This window comes from Dama dama, chromosome 14 (genome assembly GCF_033118175.1).
Source record: "Dama dama isolate Ldn47 chromosome 14, ASM3311817v1, whole genome shotgun sequence".
NCBI classification, from domain to species: Eukaryota; Metazoa; Chordata; class Mammalia; order Artiodactyla; family Cervidae; genus Dama; species Dama dama.
Window position 1 is genome coordinate 36,360,815 of NC_083694.1, and position 21,350 is coordinate 36,382,164.

The 21,350-nt window shown below is 45.9% G+C and overlaps 1 protein-coding gene across 1 annotated transcript; it reads right to left on the minus strand.

Annotated features, from left to right (window-relative positions):
• Window positions 1-359: 359 nt before the first annotated feature.
• Window positions 360-21,192, minus strand: MYOC (myocilin). The gene is made up of 4 exons (XM_061161220.1): window positions 21,114-21,192; window positions 13,448-14,165; window positions 3,864-3,989; window positions 360-1,751 (listed from the first exon to the last, which is right to left on the minus strand). The coding sequence occupies exons 2-4, from the start codon at window positions 14,007-14,009 to the stop codon at window positions 967-969; spliced, it is 1,473 nt and encodes a 490-aa protein (XP_061017203.1). The 5' UTR covers window positions 14,010-14,165; window positions 21,114-21,192; the 3' UTR covers window positions 360-966.
• Between the last annotated feature and the right edge of the window lie 158 nt (window positions 21,193-21,350).

Consider the following 21,350-nt stretch of genomic DNA (forward strand, 5'->3'; position numbering starts at 1 on the left):
AATTCCTTAGGTCTGCTCACCTGAGGTCTTGACTTTTGGAAGTTATACCCATGACAGCAAATAAAAACCAAATTACAGATACGGTGAAAGAGGGTAAGTTGGAGAAAAGATGGATTGTTTGAGAAGGATCAAAAGCAAAAGGAGATGGGGGTGGGAAGGAATGAACTCCTCAGTTTGCCTGGTGTCATCATGGGCAAGACCTCAAAACCAGGCACAAACCTTTCAGTTACACACACACACACACACACACACACACACACTACATAACTTTAGCATCCTGCAATCACCACTCCCAACCCAAAGGAATTATCTGATGGTTAGAATCTGTACTCTTCTCTTCCACAAACTATCACACAAAGTTCAAGGAGAACATTGTGTAAGATTATTTTATTTCATGGGGCAAAGATTCTGTCATACACAACTGGATCCACCTGAACCATTAGAAGCCAACTATAGTAAACACATATTATGCATGTTCATGCTGCCACAAGAACTATCCCTTTTCCTTTAGAAGTGCTGTTTGTTTTTATAGCTCATGGTAACCAGGCAACATGCAAGGGCAGGCGTTGGCCCTGGATTCCCTGTGGGGCAACCTGTTTTTCCCAACCTCCTCTCCAAACATACATTCTTTAGCCAGTGAGGCCCATTTATCAAAACTCTTGTGGTTTTCGTGAAGAAACCCCCTACACATTATAGCTTTTGCCTCAAATCACCAGAAAAGTCACACTATTTTGATTAAGTATCCCTTTAAGAGCAGACAGAGGAAAAGAATATGATAACATGGAATCGTCTCAATCCCCACAAGGCTCTTCCCGCCCAGTCAGACCTGGTGACCATGTACATTCTTCTGGGTTAATGCAAGCTTGCAGAGCAGAGGAAAGCTGTGTGGGCCTTGGCTGACTGGCTCTCCCTTCAAGAGCCCTGAACATCATCTCCTTCTGCCTTTTCTGACAGCTTGGCAGCTTTTCACATCCGGGAGAGCTTGATGTCATAGGTGACCATGTTGAAGTTGTCCCAGGCAAAGAGCTTCCTCTCCAGGGGGTTGTAGTCGATCATGCTGCTATACTTGTAGCGGTTCTTGAACGGGACGGCCAGGGCCTTGCTGCTCCCCGTGCCCGTGTCATAGGCGAAGTTGACAGTGGCGTCGGGCGAGGAGTAGCTGCTGACCGTGTACAAGGTGCCACAGATGATGAAGGCGTTGGCGACAGACTGCTTGCGGATGTTGGTCTCCCAGGTCTGTTCGAGCTCCAGCGTCTCCGGGTTCAGCTTGGAGAGGACGATGGCGCCTTTGGCCGCCTCGGTGCTGTAGATGACCCAGAGGCCTGTCTCGTCCACGGCCAGGTCGATGTCGGTGTAGCCGCCCCAGGAATAGGGGAACTGCCCGTGGTAGCCGGCCCCGGGGATCTCCTTCTCCGCCTTCAGCGTCTCGGCGCGCAGGTCGTACCGGAGCAGCGTCCTGGACTCGGCCGCCTGGAAGTAGAGGCCGCCCCGGTAGACCACGGCGCCCGTGCTCTCCAGCGGCCGGGGCAGCACGTGCACCTTGGACGGGTAGCCCTGCGCGAACTGCCTGCCGAGGTCGTACTCAAACACCTGGCGGATGTCCGTGCCCACCGTGTCGATTCTCCAGGTGGTCTCCCGGGTATAGGGGTAGGCGGCCTGGGGGTCTCTCATCCACACGCCGTACTTGCCCGTGATGGTTTCAGCTGTTCTCAGAGTGACAGGTTCTCCTACCCAAACCAGTTCTCCGCATCCTGGTGCATGAAAACAAAGCAACAGCTGTGTATTCACCATCGTTCCAGGATGTGGAGCATGGCAGAGCCCGCACAAGTGAGAACATCAGAGGCAGGCAGTCCGGGTTTAAACCTAAGCTTTTTTTTTTTTTTTTTTTTTCTCTGTGTGTGTGTGTGTGTGAGAGAGAGAGAGAGAGAGAGAGAGTCAGTGGCTCAGTCGTGTCCAACTCTCTGACCCCATGGACTGTAGCCTGCCAGGCTCCTCTGTGTGTCCAAGGGATTCTCCAGGCAAGAATACCGGAGTGGGTTGCCATTTTCTTCTCCAGGGGATCTTCCTGACCCAGGGATCAAACCCACATCTCCTGCATTGCAGGCAGATTTTTTTTACTGTCCGAGCCACCAGTGAAGCCCCCTCAATTTTGAGATATTATAAAAATTCAGTTGTTGGGGAGGAAACTGAGGCACACTTGACCCCACCCCAGGCCTCTATTTGCCAGTCCAGAGAAGCACAAATGGGTGGTTTCAGGTTATGAAATATCATTTTCCACAACACTCCAAACTGTCCTCAAATATTTTCCTCAAACTTTATCCTGGCTAGTGAATGACATTAAAAGCTAACATTCTTAAAGTGTTAGTGAAAGTGTTAGTCGCTCAGTCTAGTCTGACTCTCTCTGACCCCATGGACTGTAGCCCTTCAGGTTCCTCTGTCCATGGAATTCTTCAGGCAAGAATACTGGAGTGGGTTCCATTCCCTCCTCCAGGGGATCTTCCTGACCCAGGGATTGAACCCAGGTCTCCTGCACTGCAGGCAGATTCTTTAGCATCTGAGCCACTAGGGAAGCCCCGACACTAGTAAATAAAATGCCAAAAAAAAAAAAAAAAAAAAAAACCTGGGCTCTGCCATCTGCCACTGTGTGACTTTCAATAAGTTATTTAACTCTCTAAGATTCAGTATTCTCATTTGTAAAGGGAGATAAGAGTAATGTTTTGGGTAGTAGGGTTGTAAATTTAACAAGTAATTATACATGTTAAGTGCTTGGTATAGAGTAAATGCCCCGGAAATATTATTTGATCACCAGGTAATGTGAATCCAAGTACAGCTGACCTTTGAACAACACAGGCTTGAATTATATGAGTCCACTTATATGTGGATTGTTTTCAATAAATACTCCAACTTGGTATTGGTTGTAAAGATAAAGGCTGTACAGAGCGCCTCACACTATATTTGTATATTTTTCTAAACCTGGGCAAGTTCTCATGGTGTTCATTATATTACTCTTTATGATTTTTATGTCTGGTTTATTTTATTATTTTAAACAGTGAGATAAAATCAAATCATTATAATAATCTCAATAAAACAAAGTTTTTCAAGCCCTTCCCCAATGGACCACATACTTCAGCCATCATTTTAATATAATAAAATCTGAATATGATTTTTAAAATGAGATGTTTGAGAACTATTTGAATCACAACACATCTCTGTATTATAATGGGTATCTCAGTTTTCTTAGAGAAAGTGGAAGCTCTTTGTTGCCCATATCTCAAGGAACCTTATTTTGAATATTTTAAAACTCCCCATCCTCCTTCATGCCTTTCCGTGCTAGCAATAACTGTCAATATTACCGATAGTGCCTGTTTCTGAAAGACAGAGTCTTCATCATCTTAAAGTCAGGCTTTCAGGGAATACCTTGGAGAGGGGCAATGCTACTTTTCCTCAGTACCCAAAATTAAAGAAGGATACTTTCAGTTAACAGTATGCTGGGATGGTACATGGTGTCTGTCTGGCCCCAAGATAAAGATATGAAGGATCTACTTGAAAAATGTCATTTTTCAGACGCAATCCATATGACAACCAAGTGGGAAAAACGGATACATCTCTCATCTTCCCCTGGGGCAGTGCAGTCTCCATGAAAAGTGTAAGTGACAAAATACAGAGCTTTGCTAGGAAAGACCGACTCCCTGCCAGTATACCCTGGAAAGGGAGCAGAAAAGGGGTTCTGTTCTTTTTCCCCTTTCCTGCCTCTGCCCCCAGGGAGGTTACTTGTCCACCCGCCTCCCACATAGTGAACTGACCAACTCTGAGCACAGAACTAGACCATGTGGGTACAGAAGAGGAGAAACTTAACTCCATACCAGTGCCTTCCTCTTCATTCCTGGGATGACCGGACAGGCTCTCCTTCAAGATTTGGGAAGCAGGAACCTCTGTTAACTCTGACTTCAGTTCCTGGAAGTCCACCTTCTCCAGATTCCATTTAGCAACTGTATTTAAAAAAAGAGACAACACTGTACTGTGAGGAAGAAGGTCTAAAGCTAGACTATATTGAGGATGGGATTTAAATAGGGTTTCAAAGATATGACCATGTTTGAGATTTATTATAATAAGTGGGGTTGGGGAGGGGGAAGGACAGTGAAACAAGACTGGGCTGGGCTGACAGCTGTCAGAGCTGGGTGATGGGCATGTTAGGGTTTGTGTTATTCTCTCTACTTTTGTGAAAGTTTGAAAAATTCCATAATAAAAAACCTGTGCATGTGTACTCAGTCGCTAAGTCATGTCCAACTTCTTGTGACCCCACGGACTGTAGCCCGCCAGGCTCTTCTGTCCATGGGATTTCCCAGACAGGAATACTGCAGTGGGTTGCCATTTCCTTCTCCAGGGGCTCTTCCTGGCTCAGGATTGAACCCCCAATTCCCTGCGTCTCCTGGGAAGCCCATAATAAAAAGCTCACAAATAATAAATTGGATAGCAACATGCCTAGCACAGAGTATATTATTCAAAGTAAAGTAAGCTTGTACACAGTTAAAATGGTTCCCATTAGAAGGTTTGATTTATGAGTAGGTGAGGTCTGATGCTAGGATATTGGGAAGATCCTTAGCATCTTCTGGGATGTCTGAAATTCAACAATGAACAAATTCCCTGCATGACTTGCTTTTTTTCCCCCTTATCACAATACAGATGTGTCTGTAAGAAGTAACATATTCTGTCAGATATCTTTCCAAAGCTAGCTTTGGACAAGGAAGGATTCCTATAGGAATTTGGTAGGGGTTTGAACCATGGAGAAGGGGAGAGGTGTGGATGACATTGGTTAGATATTAAGTCACTGCTATTACTTCTTTGATTAGCATTATGGCATATAGCAGCCCTTGAATATAACAGGAGCAGCTGTTTTAAAATGTAGGATGGATTATGGTTCACATATGGTGAGGTCAACAGGCTTCCCGGGTGGCTCAGTGGTAAAGAATCCACCTGCAATACAGGAGATGAGAGTTCGATCCTTGGGTTGGGAAGATTCCCTGGAGGAGGAAATGGCAACCCACTCCAGTATTCTTGCCTGGGAAGTCCATGGGGTCACAAACAGTCCATGGGAAGTCCATGGGAAGTCCATGGGGTCAATTACAGTCCGTGACTCAGACTAACAACGACAATGGTGAGGCCAACAGATCAGGAGACATTGCCATTGAAAATACAGTTGTCAGACTCACTGATCTCTAGAGGAAGGGGCACCCAGGGAAGCACCAGAATTGGTCAGGAGGGAGGGGGAACATGGGCGAGCACTTTACTATGATTTCCAAGGGAAGGAATGAGTGAGGCAGGATAAACAGGTTTAGGATTGGTTACTTTGGATAATTTCTGCAAGGTTTTGAAGCTGTCCCTAGGAGTTGTCCCCAGTTGTCTGGTACCTGGCCCCCATTGATCAGGGTGGAGGAATAGTGGCCCTGAGTGTGAGTTTGAAGGAAGAGAGGGTAGGTTGTGGGCTCTGGATTGGTTGGTTTGCATCTGAGAGATGTGCTTACAGTTGAGTCATATATTATCTTTAGAAATACTACCCTGTGAGAGGCAGTCCCTTTTGTAGCAGCAAGGCCAAAATGTCAAAGTATTGGAATAAAAAAGATATGCTTAAATCATCGGCCTTTCCTCTTGCAGACCGCGTCAGGCAATCGGACCTGGCTCCCAGCCCAGAGTTCCCCGGTGTGCAGGATGGTGGGGGAGGGTGGTCAGTGCAATGCCTGAGACTACAGCCCAGAGAGTCAGGAAGACATTCTCTGTCTTTCATCACTTGTTAGCTTAACCCTTCTAAATTGACCTCTCAGGTAATGGAACTCAACCCTCCTGGATGTGCCCACATTTCAGTAATCTTAAGCCACACATTCTTTCACATTTTCTCATGTCTGGAATCAAGGCGCCCTCTCATGGTTGCTGGTATTTAGCTTCAATGAAGCACTTCCCTGGTGTCTCAGATGGTAAAGAATCTGTCTGCAATGCAGGAGCTCAATACCTGGATTGGAAAGATCCCCTGGAAAAGGAAATGGAACCCTACTCCAGGGTTCTTGCCTGAGAATTCCATGGACAGAGGAGCCCCGTGGGCTACAGTCTATAGAGTTTAGCTTCAGTAAACTACAGTACTGGAAATGTTTCTCCCTGGAAGGAGGCAGGGAAAGCACCCAACTAAGAAGCCCTGAGGCTTGGGCTGGGCCAGGGCTCCGGGGGTGGTATTTTTGTGTGGCCCGGCAGCACAGCCAGCCCTGACTCATCCTGATCCCCAAACCCTGATCCCCAAAGCAGTCTCCACCCTTCCTTTAGTGCAGCTGTTCAGTTGACCTCCTGGAAAGTGTGACTGCCCGGGGGTAGGGGCTGGGGGTGGGGAGTGGGGGGCGCCATCCTCACACCCGGGAATGTTCCTAGGCTGGGCTGCCTGAGCAGTTAAAAGCTCTAAGTCAAAATGTGTAACCAGTTGAGGTCATCCTGGTCATACACCCAAACTCCAGGGGTAACTGGGAGCATCCCTAGGGGTGTGGAAGGTCTTCCTTGTCTGCAGCCTGGGCAAGCTGTTGATCCATCCCATCAGCCAGCCCCTCTGGAGCAGCTCTGATGTGCAAGGCTGCTGCTGCTGCTAAGTTGCTTCAGTTGTGTCCGACTCTGTGTGACCCCATAGACGGCAGCCCACCAGGCTCCGCCGTCCCTGGGATTCTCCAGGCAAGAATACTGGAGTGGGTTGCCATTTCCTTCTCCAGACATGCAAGGCTAGATATGGAGAAAAAGGGTGAATAAGATACAGTCGGTTCCCTGGTTCCCTTCAGAATTCCCAGAGGAATTCATAGTCTGGCAAGTCCTCTTGGCCAAAAAGTAACATGGGTTCATTTTGGGAATCAGAAACATTCGATCCAAATGGTTCCTGGGGAGTCTTGGGACATTAATTCAGTTCCCCGAATCACCTCCCTGTCTGCAGAGCTGTGGAGGTGAGGTTTCAGGTGAGTGAGAAATATCATCGCAGTGGCATCTGTGCAAAGCTAGAGCATTCCCTCGCCCCTCTCTAGCTCCCTGCTCGTCAGCTCCGTGACCCACAGCTGCCATCCATTGAAGGTCACTGTGAGCTTGCCCTCCCCTGCACCCAGCTCCTTCCTCTGTGCATCTGATACAAATTATTTCACTCTCTGAATGTAAACCAGCATGGTCATATAATTCAGTGAGAAATTTTACTGAAAAAAAAAGATGTATAGTGAGAAAAGTAGAGGCATATACCTGCCAGTCAGTGAGAAGAAAGTTAAGAAAAATGGGGGCTTTCCTGGTGGTCCAGTGGTTAAGACTCTGTGCTTTCAATGCAAGGTGACTCAGGTTCAGTCCCCGGTCGAGGAACTAAGATCCCACAAGCTGTGTAGTTCAGCCAAAAAAGAGAGAAATAAAAAAGAAAAACCCCATATTTAGCCACAGGGAATAAAGAAATGTGAAGGGGGAAGAACCCAAAGTTACAGGCATTTTCCCAGGTAACTTTCTTGAAGACAGCTAAAGTACTGGCACTGAAATACTGAAAAACAGTTTATTTGTGAAAAGAGATGATTAAGAGGTATTTATAGCTCTTTCCACATTTCAAAGCAGTTTTATATAAATTATTTATGTGATCTGTTGCCTTCACAAGTTTTAGAGAAATATAGAATAAGGCTTTAGAACTGCAGTCTGCACCTAATGTAACTATGGCCACTTATTCAGTGCCTCCTATGAGCCAGGTACCATCCTAGGCTCTTGTATTCCACATAGCAGTCCTCAAAGGGAATGTTATGATCCTCACTTCGCAGCAGAGGAAACAGGTTAAGTTATTTGCCCAAGGTCACACAGTTGGTAAGTGGTGGGACTGGGACTTAAACCCACATCTGTCATGGTCATGGCAGCTGTGAACCTTTCCACCCTATGGTGGGGTTGTGTGTCAGTTACAAATGTGTTGCCTGTCAGTGCTGAATGCATAGATGATGCACCCTTTCATAGATGCTCTCTAAAACACAAGGCATTTCTCTTCTAAAGTGAGCACGATGCTGAGCTTTCTCAGTAGACGGTGCTGGAGGGACACTGCAGGGGAGGTGAGTGGGTCTCCTGCAGGGGCTGGGCTGGTGGGCACCAGTGTGAGGACAGCTGGTGGATCCCTGCCCAGGCACGAGCCCAGGGCCTGGTTCCTCTGTGACCTTGCCACCTCAGATTGGCCATAACCTTTCCACAGCCCTTGCTACATGGCACCCCGAGTCCCTGCACAGGGACCCCCCTACTCTGTGGACCTCTGCAAGCCCCCACGCAGGCTCTGCAGGGCTCCTGCAGCCTGGCTCAGACTCAAGAGGTGGCCTTTCCAGCTCCAGCTCAGGCTAACCAGCCAGCCTCTCTGCTGTCTCATGGGTTGAAACCCTCCAGGGTTTCCATGAAGCCAGGACCATTCCAAGACTGTGCTCCCTCTGGTTCCCCTCACGCAGACCTAGGGTGCCATGCGGAGTTTACTTTGTCTCATAGTTGCTTCTCTTTCATCAGTTATTCTTTATGTGAAGCATCCCTGACTTAGTCTGCTGTGTGGTTTCTGACTCCAGGTTGAACCCAGACTGCTACCAGAAGCTCTACAAGAGCCTGGAAGGTGCTGCTTAGCTCTTTGGATAGGGGCAGTGACCCACTCCTGGAGCTGACTCAGATTCCAGTGGGTGACTCACACATACACAGCTCCCAGGTAGTGCACCCAAAGAGCTATCTTGCCATCAACTCTTCTCCCCCTACACGTGCCTGACTGGTTCCCAGTTCCTTTCCTGGTCCCACCAAGGCCCTCAGGGCTCTGACCAGGGGCCTTTCTGCCTGCCTCCCCCCCAATTCAACCCCTTTAATCACTTTTTGCAGGAACCACGCCTCATGGCTTTCTTTGGAGTAAACAAGAGTCACAATAAAACATAATGTCAGGGAAAACTTCCAGAATGACTGCAAGGCCAGTTCTCACTTGGCAGGTGGGATGGCTGGCTTGCAAGCCTGCTGGCTGCTGCGTGGCTGTGTCAGCCAGGAGCATCTGGCAACAGTCAGATTCCCAGAGCAGAGCCGGGCATGAGAACTGAAGCCTGTGGAAGAGGATACAGAGCCCAAAACGCAAGGTAGCTGTTGTGTGAAGGGGCCTGGCAAGGCCAGAAGTCATACTTTCCTAATTCTGTCCAGCCATGTACCAACTGTGTGACTTTGGACAAGTTCCTCAAACTCTCTGAGCCTCAGAAGTCTTAGCTCAAACTGAAAATGAAATGGTCCTCAATAAAAAATGTAACAAAAAGCTAAAGTTTCTCTGGAATGTTTCAGAATCACTCAAATTTCATTCTGAATGTGTGTAGGGCGAAACAAAAAGAGGTTATGAAAAGATTAAGAACTATATTGTATCGGACAGCTAAAAAATTTTAGGGGGTTGTTTCTATGAAAATCCAGTCTTTCTGTGGTTGAAAAGTTCACATCGGTTACAAAATTTTGGAAATATTTTCTTCATACTCTGTCCTGACTCCCTCACCACTGCTTTATAGACACATGCTAGAGAGCTTAACCTGAGTTGATTAACTTGTTTATATACCATGCGCTCACACACACACATACACACAGGCAATATATATATATGGTACATAAGGTTGCATAACATGTATATGCAAATGACATTATAATAATTATTGTAGCTATTTTCTATCTGCCTAAAAAGTTAGGTCATGAAGAAGATGAGGAAAAAGAAGGGTGCTGACAAAGTCACAGGTTGTCATGAATACTCTAGGAAACTGAAGATTTGCTAGCAGACTACTATCCTGAGTGCTGCTCCAACACCTATTGTCTCTGGAATCAACCCGTGTTACGGAAACGATATATACGTGTTGATGTTTTGATCTATAAATGACATTTTTAACTCCAGCAAAAGAAGCCCTTCGTAGTTAGAGTCCATCCCCTGGCTGGTCACTGTGTGCCAGACACCTCGGTGCGTGCTTTCCACTTTACCTCCAGTTGGTGGTCATCCTCTGCATCCTGGGTTCGATCCTTGGGTCGGGGAGATCCCCTGGAGGAGGGCATGGCAACCCACTCCAGTATTCTTGCCTGGAGAAATCCATGGACAGAGGAGCCTGGCGGGCTCTGCAAGAACCAGCCTGGTACCTCCATCTGTGGATCAGGGAAATGCGATAGATCCCAAAGGATGATCCTTGGCCAACAGAGCATGGGATACAGGGAGGAGTGCTCCCTTCCTCTGCTGCATTCCGCTCCTCAAGCCCCGTGGGGTCAAGCCTTTGCTGCCCACCATGGGGACCCGCTGGAGAACGCCCCTCACCGCCACCCTTGTTGGTTCTCTTTCCCTCCCGGTCACATTCCCCCCAGCCCCGATGCTTCTCCCTGGGATGTGGCCATACAAACGCTGCCACAAGCCCACATGCTGGACTCTGTTCTCTGAGACAACGAGTCCAAAGCAGAGGAGAAATAAAGGAGGAAGTAGGGCTTCTCTTGTGACTCTGCAAGCAACTCTAATTTTTCACTAGTAATCTGTGTTTTCTACTTAGGGGTTATTTAAAAGATTTCCAGACATTTTATTAAATTTTTGGGCTGGGTTGTGAGGCATGTGGGATTTAATTCCCTGACCAGGGATCGAACCCATGCCCCCTGCAATAGGAAGCAGGGAGTCTCAAGTACTGGACCACTTGGGAAGTCCCTCCAGACATCTCACTACAAAACTATTAATACAACATTTTATATGTGTGTTTTATTTCAACTCATACACACACACACACACGCAAAAGCAAGTGTCTTCCATAATTCTATGGAGACTTTTTTCCCTATGTAACAATTACCCAATAAAGTGGTGGTGACAATTTGAATTACAGGTGGAGTAAGAAAAAGTCCACCTACTTGGGCCTTTCCCCTGCTCACTCAGTAAGCTCTCACCCCCCACCCTCCATTCCCTAGGTATTGCCTCCCCTGCATATGGTACACCCACATCTGAGGCCCAGCACCCAAAGCAGCCCTTTACTCTCAAATCTAGGACCATGAAGCACATCTTCTTTTCCAAGCGTTCCTTTCCCTGTCACTTCAAGGTAACCCTTGTCTTTCATCTTTAGGTTCTACAAACTAGAGGTCCCATCAGGGTCCTAGGAGCCGCTGAACCTCAAGGTAGGGCTGAATTCTAGTCCCAGCTCTGCCACCAATGGGCTGCCAACTGGGGACAACTGAGTGACCTCTGTGGGCCTCAGTTTCCACATCTGCCCAAATGAGCCAGAGATGCCAGATGCTCTCGAGGCCCCCTTTCCATCTCTACATTCTTGTACTAATGTAATTTCCTGCTCATGAAAATCCCACTGCTAGAAAAGAGCTTCCAAGTCTGGACTTCACTCTAATAGGCTGTTGTCTTGATTTCAAAAGTAGAGCGGCTGGAAAGGACAAAAAGAAATATAAAATCAGAGAACACATAGAATAAATTTCCAAAGATTTGTTAAATGACCACAAGACAATACAAAAAAAGTTGCCTCTATTTTCATAAACACACACTGCTTTCGTTCATTCAGTAAACAGTCTGAAATATATAGTGCCTCATTAACACTTGTATTTATAATGATTCTTTCATTAGTGCTCAAAGACCAAGTTCAACAAATCTTAGCTCTATCACTGATCAGCTCTTCAACCTGGGGTCCCTTGGCATCTTACTTTCCTTCACTGTAAAATTTAGGGGACTTCCTTGGTGGTCCAGTGGCTAAGACTCCATGCTCCCAGTGCAGGGTGTCTGGGTTCGATCCCTGGTCAGGGAACTAGATCCCACATGCCACAGCCAAAGATCCCGTGCACTGCAAACAAGACCCAAAGCAGCCAAATAAATATACATTTTTAAAAAGAAAATTTAGAACTGAATCTCTTCCAACTCTAGCAATATAAAAATTTTAAAAATCCTTTATACCTTAGAGTCATTTCACTTGAACCCCACCAAAATCATTATTTATCATAGGACTTTTCATTGCTACGTTATAGGTGAGAAACCACGATGCAGAGATTAGATGACTTGCCTGAGGTCATACCCAGGCATCAACTCTTGGGTTTTCTGATCTCACACCTGCCTCTCTTTAAAAAACAGTTTCCCATCATCTTATTTTGAAGATTTTCAAACCTTTAGAAAAGTTGAAAGAATAGTATTAATACAATAAACCCCTATGTGCTGTTCACTTAGATTTACCAATTGTTCAGACTTTGTCAATTTGTATTCTTTTTCTTTCTCTCTTTATATATTCATAATCTTTGTCAGACCATTTCAAAGTAAACTGTAGACATTCTGACACCTCACACCTAAGTACTTGAGTATGTATCTCCTTAGAACAGCGCTGTTCTTCATAACCACACTACCGTCTCTCATCCAAGAAACTGAACCTAACCCAATAATGTAATCTGATAAGTAGTCTATATTCAAATTTCTTCAAGGATCCCAAACCTGTTCTCTGCAGCCTTGTGTCCCTGGATGCAGGAGCTCCTCCAGGGTCACGCACTGCACTTGGTCACCACATCTCTAAGGTCCCCTTTAATCGAAAACAAGGTCCCCCACCTCCCTTTTTTTCTTTCTTGATGTCAACATCTTTGAAGACACTAGGGTAGTTGTCCCATAATTGGATTTGCTTGTTTATTTCCTCATGACTGGAAAACTTATTAAACAGCAAATATTTGGGAGCACAATTTCACAAAAAGTAACAAAGATACTGTCTTCCCAGCTACTGGGAAGAGTGCCCCCGCCCCCAGCCCAGACACTCAGGGACTCACCTTCTGGCAGGGGCAGGATGAACAGAACAGCATCTGAAGTAGCAAAAGCCACCTCAAACTGACTTAAAGGCAGAGGTTCTCAGACTGAATCAAGAGCAGGAAAACTTCCAGCATCAATCCTGTTAAAATGGCAATACTACCCAAAGCAGTCTACAGATTTAAGTCAATCCCTATCAGATTACCCAAAGAGCAGGAAACTTCCAAAACAACATAGTGAGGGAACGCACAAAAGGATTGCTGCCTCTTTATTTTGCTAAGGAAGGACATAAAAAAAACCCTATCACCTATAATCATTTCATAAATAGATGTCATTTTAACAACAAAAGGCAAGAATCAATAACCTCTGAACAAAGATTCACAAAAGGATAGTTTTCTAAAAGGAGAGTTGGCAACTTTCTACTGACCGTATATATAGGCATCTCATCTGGTCCTTCTATTTCTCATTTTGCTGTGAATGGTGAAAACTGTCACGGGTGAGCACAAGAACCCAGAACCACTAACCTCAACAGAATTTTCAGGAACTAATGTATTAGGAATATGTGAAAGTGGTTGCTTTGCCCTCCTTCATTTGTCTGCCTCATGCTACATGTGGGTCTCTGGGAGAAAGGATAGGGTAGGAAGGATAGGCCTGGGCCACCTGTAACAGGTCACCATGAATCCTGTCACCTTCACCCCACTTTACCTTCCCTGGAGCCTGATGGCACGTCCTGAGAGCTGCTGTGGGCCTGGGGACACTGGCCCCTCCTCAGGCTTGCAACCTCCTGTCTGCTGCTTTCCAGCCTCCTGGCCAGATCCTTGTTCTCCGCCTGCAGCTGCCTCTTCTCCTCCTCCAGAGCTGACTTGTCACGGACGAGGTTGCTGAAGGCTGACTCCAGCTCCCGGGTTTGGGTTTCCAGCTGTTCTCGCTCTCGCCTCAGGGCTTCCAGCTCCTTCTGCAGCCCCTGCTGGGTCTCCAAGGGCCCAGTGGGCTGGCCGGAGGTCAGGCGGTGGAGGACGGCCTCTAGGGAGCTGAGGCGGGCCTTGGTGGCCTCCAGGGTGGCACGCTGATCGCTGCTGTCTCTCTGCAGCTCCTGGATGGCTGACATGGCCTGGTCCTGCTCAGGGCAGCTGGACTCACTGGGGCTGGCCACCCTGAAGGTGTACTGGCATCGGCCACTCTGGTCGTTGGCCTTTTGGAACTTGGCTGTCCTGGCCCCCGTACTCCCCACCAGGCAGGCCAGCAGTAGCAGCTGGACTGCTGGCATCTTGGGACTGTGGTGGCAGCGATGTGTTCGGAGGCCCTCAGTGCAGAGCCTGGGTGAGGCTCCTCAGACACTCTCCCCTCGCTGAGAGCTGTCTGGATGGGCCTTGCTGGTTCCTGCCCCAGCTCCACAGAGACTCATATATGCCAGGAGCCAGCCCTGCGTGGGGGGAGAATGAGGTGGCCACGTGAGGCCGGGTGGGGCCATGCACAGGCGGGGGGACGGGGGGGGGGGTGTTTTCACACTGCCAGCAAGATTCTTAAAAAATGACCTTCTAGAAGTCTGTTTTGAATTTCTTTTAAAAAAGAATGCCCCACTTTCTGCAGCCCACACCCCCCAACACAGTCCCTGTATCCCCGGCCTGTTTTCTCACACACCCTCACACGAGCCCACTTCATCCAGCACCACTACTTGTGTGTCTGTTTCAACAAGGATTTATTTCTAGTTCATATTTCCATGTACTCTGCAAACTTTCTCGAGAACCCGCTCTGTGTCAAGCCCTGTCCTAGAAAATGAGGATACATCCATAGCTAAGACAAGCCCCTCTGTCCCTGTAGCAGTGACAGAGATGAAAGCGGCTGGGCAGGGTACAAGCACAAAATGCCACCAAGTTTCGGGGAATAGCCATCCTCTAAAAGCAGTTGGAAGCAGAATTCTTCCCCTGTCCCTCACTATAAAACAAGAGTGGGCGTGTCTCTAGAAGGACTTTCCGACTTCGGTCTTGCATCTCAGGCACCAAAGTCAATGATCCCCTCTAGACTACTTCTCTTACTATGAGTGTGCACTCGTGTGTGTGCAAATGCCATCAGTCTCGCTGATGACATCTGTGGACCCCTTCCCAGGAAGATGTTTTTAAATGTATATAGGATTGTAAAGAAAACATATGATATTTAAATACTACTACTGAAAGATTTAAAAAATTGAAATATTCATGTCCTTTTCATTAATGTATTTAAAACAAGATCGGGGGAGTGTGTCTAATTTCAAAGTAGTTTTGAGTGCAAATGCTATTGTATGCTATCTGCAACAACTGTAATTTGAAATATAAAATATCTATGATCTCTATTGGTGGTGACAAAGTCACAGATACTGCTGATACAATTTTGGATTTATGGAAGGAAATGTTAAAGTCCAATTTTAGTTTAAAAGTGGTAAAAAAAATAAAGATGTAATTTTTTTCCATTTAAATTCACAGGCTTTCTGAACCCTAGGTTAATAATCCTTGCTTTATATTAATAAACCTAAAGAGAAAAATCCCCCCCCAATAAGACAAACAAAATCCATCAAGTATACAAATCAGAACATGTGTAACAGCCTCATCAGTAACTTTTAAAATAATGTTTGCATTGAAGCAATTGATGTTGTCTGATACCAATAATATCTTCAGTATTAGTGAAATAAATATTTCAGATGTGTCCTGGGGCAGACTCACCTCAAGACTGAGAAAATATATTTTGCTCTAAAGAGTGTATTCTTATTTGATTGGTTCTTAAGTTAGCCTTGAACTTGAGATACTTACAAGTAGGTGTCTGTTTACTGCTGATTAAAGGTTACTATTCTCGGTTCCTGAATCAGATAATAACATTACCAAAATGATTTTTTTTAAAATACCTTATAGTCAGCAAGAACCGATTCAAATCTGTTTGGCTTTACTTTTATGTATGTTTTCTTTCTGTTGGAAGGACTAAGATCATTCTTGGGCTGCCAGCTTCATGGAGGAAAAAGAGTTCTGGATAAAGAGAAATGTAAGTACTTTTACTGCTTTCAATTTGCTCAGTATCACTGCTTGTAAACGAAGAACACAGGACTGATGTTCAGTCGCTAAGTCATATCCAACTCTTTGCGACCCCATGGACCGCAGCACACCAGGCTTCCCTGTCCTTCAAATGTAGGACTAGAAATCAGGTTTTCTGACTTCCCTTATATTGATTTCCTTTTTGCAATACAGCTCTGCCTTGGATAATCCAGAAACATACAATCTATATTTCTCAGGGCTTTACCAGTCGGTTCCCACTGCCCTTTAGTGAATTTTTGTATTTTTTTACCCACACTTCATCTCTTTTTCACTTTATCTCCCCTAAGCTGCAGGCCAGTCACTGTTGCGCTGTGTGGGTGCCAGTCAGGGGTGAAGAGTTTAACAATCCCTGGCATTTTCACTTGGACCAACCCAGTTTTTGAATGCCAGGCGAAAGCAATCATTCTCAATGTTCTTCATGGTTCCTGGCAAAAGTCATTGTGCTTAGGGAAAGAAATGTGACTGTTGGGTTGTTGACCTTTTTCCTGTCACTGTGGTTCACTGTCCTGTCTTCCCCTGGAGCCTGATGTGATAAGGACTGACCAGGCCCCCACATCCTGCTTCCCCTGACCTGCTACCACCACCTCCACTGGAGCTCTGCTCACTGCTTGCTCCCTGCATCTCCCTCTCAAAGCCTTCAGGGAACACTAGAGTCACAAGGGTACTTCCAGATGAGAAAGGAAGGCCCAGAGAAGGAGAGGAACTTGCCCAAGGTCACACAGCCAATGAGTGCCAGAACAAGAAAGAAAACTGGGTCTCCAGATTCCAAGGTTTTCCATCTTCTCACATAAGCCAAGTCCACCCAAGAGCCCACTAATTGCCCAGAATACATGAAAGACTCCGGACACTTCTTCCAGGAATCAATGCTCTAGGAAAATGAGCTACCTTGCTATGTGTGCTAAGTCACTTCAGTTGTGTCTGACACTGCGACGTCATGGACTGTAGCCTGCCAGGCTCCTCTATTCATGGGATTTTCCAGAATACTGGAGTGGGTTGCCATTTCCTCCTCCAGGAGATCGTCTCAACCCAGGGATTGAACCCATGTCTCCTATTTCTCCTGCATTGCAGGCGGATTCTTTACCGACTGAGCCATAGAGGAATTAGCTTCCTATAATCTCATTAAACAAAGGCCTTCAGTGAAGGGAACTCATGCATACCCTTGAGTTTTCACAGTTGATTTTAGAAAACTACATCCTTTCATGAAATATTTTCCTAAAAGCAGAGAAAAGGACTCACTAGAAGACACAGGAAACTTTCCAGTCCCCTGAACAGCAGCAAACATCTGGTCGGCTGCCTCCTTTGTCCTTTTCACCATTCTGCCTTTCACTACCCTCTGCGGCCAGCGCCCGGACTCCCCGAGTCCCCCACCTCCGGGATCTCTGGACGTGCAGACCCCTTTCTCTCTGAGGAAACCCGGTCCACTCCAGATTTACCGTTAAACTGTGTGCTCCAGCTCCTAGAGCCTGGAGTCAGGGTGTCTCCAGCTCAGATGCTTGTAGTCAGGAGGGCGTGTGTCTGGCAGCCAACCACAGAGCTAAGCTTGTGGCGGGAGCAGGCGCGGAAGGTGCTGGCCTGGGGCCGCTGGTGCAAGATGAGGCCAGAAGGGGGCGCTAGGGAGCAGCATTCTTAAGGTTGTGTTTATTTCTGTCCTTGTAGCCTGGAATCTGGACTTCCCTGATGGGTCAGATGGTAAAGAATCTGCCCGCAATGCGGGAGACCTGGGTTCTGTCCCTGGGTTGGGAAGATCCCCCTGGAGGAGGGCATGGCAACCCACTCCAGTATTCTTGCTTGGACACAGGAGCCTGGTGGGCTACAGTCTGTGGGGTCACAAAGTGTGGACACGACTGAGTGACTAAGCACAGTCTGAGTTTAAGCTGACTGCCTGCTGGTTTTCTTCTGCAGTTCTTCCAGGAGAAACTGGAACCTTCATGAGGGTAGGGCTGGGACTGCTTGGCTTACCATTTTGTCCCCAGGGTCTGGCAAATTGTTGTTGTTCAATTGCTAAGTCTGGTCAGACTCTTTGTGACTCCATGAACTGAAGCACTCCAGGCTTGCCTATCCTTCACTATCTCACAGAGTGTGCTCAGATTCATGTCCATTGAGTTCGTGATGCTATCTAACTCTCTGGTCCTCTGTTGTCCCCCTCTCCTCTTGCCCTCTATCTTTCCCAGCATCAGGGTCTTTTCCAATGAGTCAGCACTTTGAATCAGGTGAAGCATTGGAACTTCAGCTTCAGCATCTGTCCTTTCAGTGAATATTCAGGACTGATTCTCTTTAGGATAAACTGGTTTGATCTTGCAGGCCAAGGGACTCTCAAGAATCTTCTCTAGCACCACAGTGTGAAAGCATCAATTCTTTGGAGCTCAGCTTTCTTTACAGTCCATCTTTTACATCTGTTCGTAGCTACTGGAAAAACCATAGCTTTGACTAGATGGACCTCTGTTGGCAAAATGACATCTCTGATTTTAATACATTGTCTAGGTTTGTCATAGCTTTTCTTCCAAGGAGCAAGAATATTTTAATTTCATGGCTGCAGTCATCATCCGCAGTAATTTTGGAGCCCAAGAAAATAAAATCTGTCACTGCTTCCACTTTTTCCCCCATCTGTTCACCATGAAGTGATGGGACCAGATGCCAAGATCTTTGTTTTCTGAATGTTGCATTTTAAGCCACCTTTTTCACTCACCTCTTTCACACTCATCAAGAGGCTCTTTAGTCCTCTTCACTTTCTGCCATAAGGGTGGCATCAAGTGCTCAATAAAATTTTAATGGATTCGTGGATGGGTACATCATTCAAGCAGAAATAGAAAACAAGAAAGCCCTCAGAGCAAACCCTCAGGTGATGCCATCTTCTGGGCTGCTCAGGACCCTCTGGGCGCCACCCTGGAGTCTGTGTGCAAGGCTCTCCCAGCTGGAGAGGAAGTGTGTGCTGAGGGCACACTCCTTTCCCCTAAACGGACACACATAGCCTTAATTGGGATTATTTTTTGTATGCCTCTATTTCACTACAGTTAAGGAGGCTTACTACAAAACACAGTGAACTAAAATTGTAACTTACTAGCATGAGAAGGAGGCCCAGGGAAGTAACTGATGAGAAGCAGTCTTGACTGGCCAGCTCAAGGCACCTTTCTCCACCCAACAGTTTTCATCTGTTTCCCCAGGGGTTCATCATTCAAATGACTCATTATTAAGCACCTACTATGTATTAAAGGCTGTGTTGCACACAGAACTGTGTGAGAAACAGCCCCCACCCTCCAGGATCTCTTAGGCTGTGACACTGTAAGGCTAGTGGAGTGACCTAAATGCTGGAGAAGCCTAGGGCCGCCCATGTTCCTGGTGAATGGAAGGGCTTCACAGGGGAGATGAATTTGTAATGGGACTTAATGAGATGGCATGTAAACAATGGCTCAGGCACTCGGTTTGGCTTGGTTACAGGTCAGCCTTGAGTTCTTCACGTGTACGTTGTGTCTAATGATGAGGCAGGCAGAATCACTTTCAGATTAAGCATGTCTATTTTCTTTGGTGCTGCCTCCCACCATCCTTTGGCCCAAAGTACAAAAGAAGGGGAGGTCTTAAGCCAGTGAACCTTGCACATTCTCTTTCATCCAGTGCTTGTCCAGGGGGGTCTAGTGCTGTCCAGGTGGGCTGGTCCTGGGCACTGGGGATGCTCATCCTATTGGGAAAGAGAGAGACTTCCAAAGGCAGCCACAAAGTATAGCCCAGGAGCTTGCCCCTCCCTGCAGAGGAAGGCTGCTATGAGGGCTGAATGTGTGTGGGGACAGTCCTATTGGCAGTTCTGAGAGCTTCAGATGTCATGCTAGCGTCTAATAGTGTCAAATCACAGTTAAATGATTGCAGTGACACTGTTGGCAATTTTCAGCCTATAGATTCTAAACCACTAGTGCCATGAACATCCCATTAAGCCTTATTATATGGCCTGTTATGCTGATTTTCTTCCAGCAATTAATGGGTAGGATTTCTACAGGGTATTGGGTATTGAAGTGGGGGTGGAATATGGATATATGAAAGCAAATACAGAAAGAAAAAAAATGAGACCCTTTCAAAAGACCAAACAATAGCCCAGTTTAAAAAAAGCATCAGGCTTGTGTTACAAAGACCATGATAGATCAGGGTGGGAGGACTAGGCTTGGGAGGACAGTGATTTCTAACCAATCAGAAGCTGGGATATGCCATTCATGTATGCCTGACTTTACAAAACTGTTAGCCTTGTCCTAATTGATTGTGTATCACATGTTTGTAATAAAACTACTAAAATTATTAAAATTACTAAAATTAGCTCTCTTTCAAGAGTTTCTTGAGATTCCTTAAGAAAACTGGACTTTTAAAAGGATTTAGGGTCCCTGCCAGCAGACCCTCGCTGATTTGAATACATCCAGCTGTCAGTACTTTTGAACAGTCTATGTTTTACTCTCTCCTCTTTCATCTTTCCTTTAAAACCCAGCCAATTGTTTGTGTCTCCTGATACAAGGAGATATTATGAACAAATTTAACCACCTTCTGTTATTAAAACCTCCCCATCCCTATTTGCTTTCTGCATTTGGAGAATGTTGGTGTTACTGTTATGTTTATGTCCTTCACTTGCCTTACATTCCTAAGCATGCCTCCGCACTGGAACACTGTCTGTTTTTGTTTTGTTTTGTTTTGTTTTTTTTTTTACAGATCATAGCTTAGCTTTATTTATTTTTTTTTTTTCAATTCCTCTCTTCTTTTTTTTTTTTTTTTTTTTTAAATAAGGATCCACTGCATGAGACAAGTGCTCAGGGCTGGTGCACTGGGAAGACCCAGAGGGATGGGATGGAGAGGGAGGCGGGAGGGGGGATCGGGATGGGGAACACATGTAAATCTGTGGCTGATTCATGTCAATGTATGGCAAAAACCACTACAATATTGTAAAGTAATTAGCCTCCAACTAATAAAAATTAATGGAAAAAAAATAGGCTTTGAAAAAAATAATAAAATTAAATTTAAAAAATAAACTGAAAAAAATAAATAAATAAGGATCCACTTTGGGATCTGATCAGATCATGTTTTTTATGTTTTTCTCATTTTCCTTTAAGTTTCCATGGAAGTCCCTTCCTAAGGAACAGGTACTTAATTATCAGTTTGGAAATGTCTTTTTCTGAGCTGTTTTCCTTATTCACTAACCTTCGGTTCTCATAATTTTTTCCTGAAATTAAAAACAAGGGAAAAGTTTATTTTCCATTGTTATTTGCTCTCCTGGAATTTTCACATGGACAAGTGCCTTAAGGCAGTTGTGTTTGGTTTCTTAGCTCCCCCCTTGATGGGCTTACCTTATGGGCCCTCAGCTTCCTGAAGGTCAGCTTCTGTCAGGAGGAGCATCAGACACTAAAAAACAAGAGCAGACACAGCCCAAGCACTTCCCTGGAGCGGACACTCCTTGTTCAATTCTTTATCGTTCAGCCAAAGACGTGTATCTGAATAAGGGCCAAAGAGTTCATGGGACACTTTCACATCCTCATCTTATCTAACTTGTTACAATAACCCTGACGTAAGTTGGGCAAAAGCTA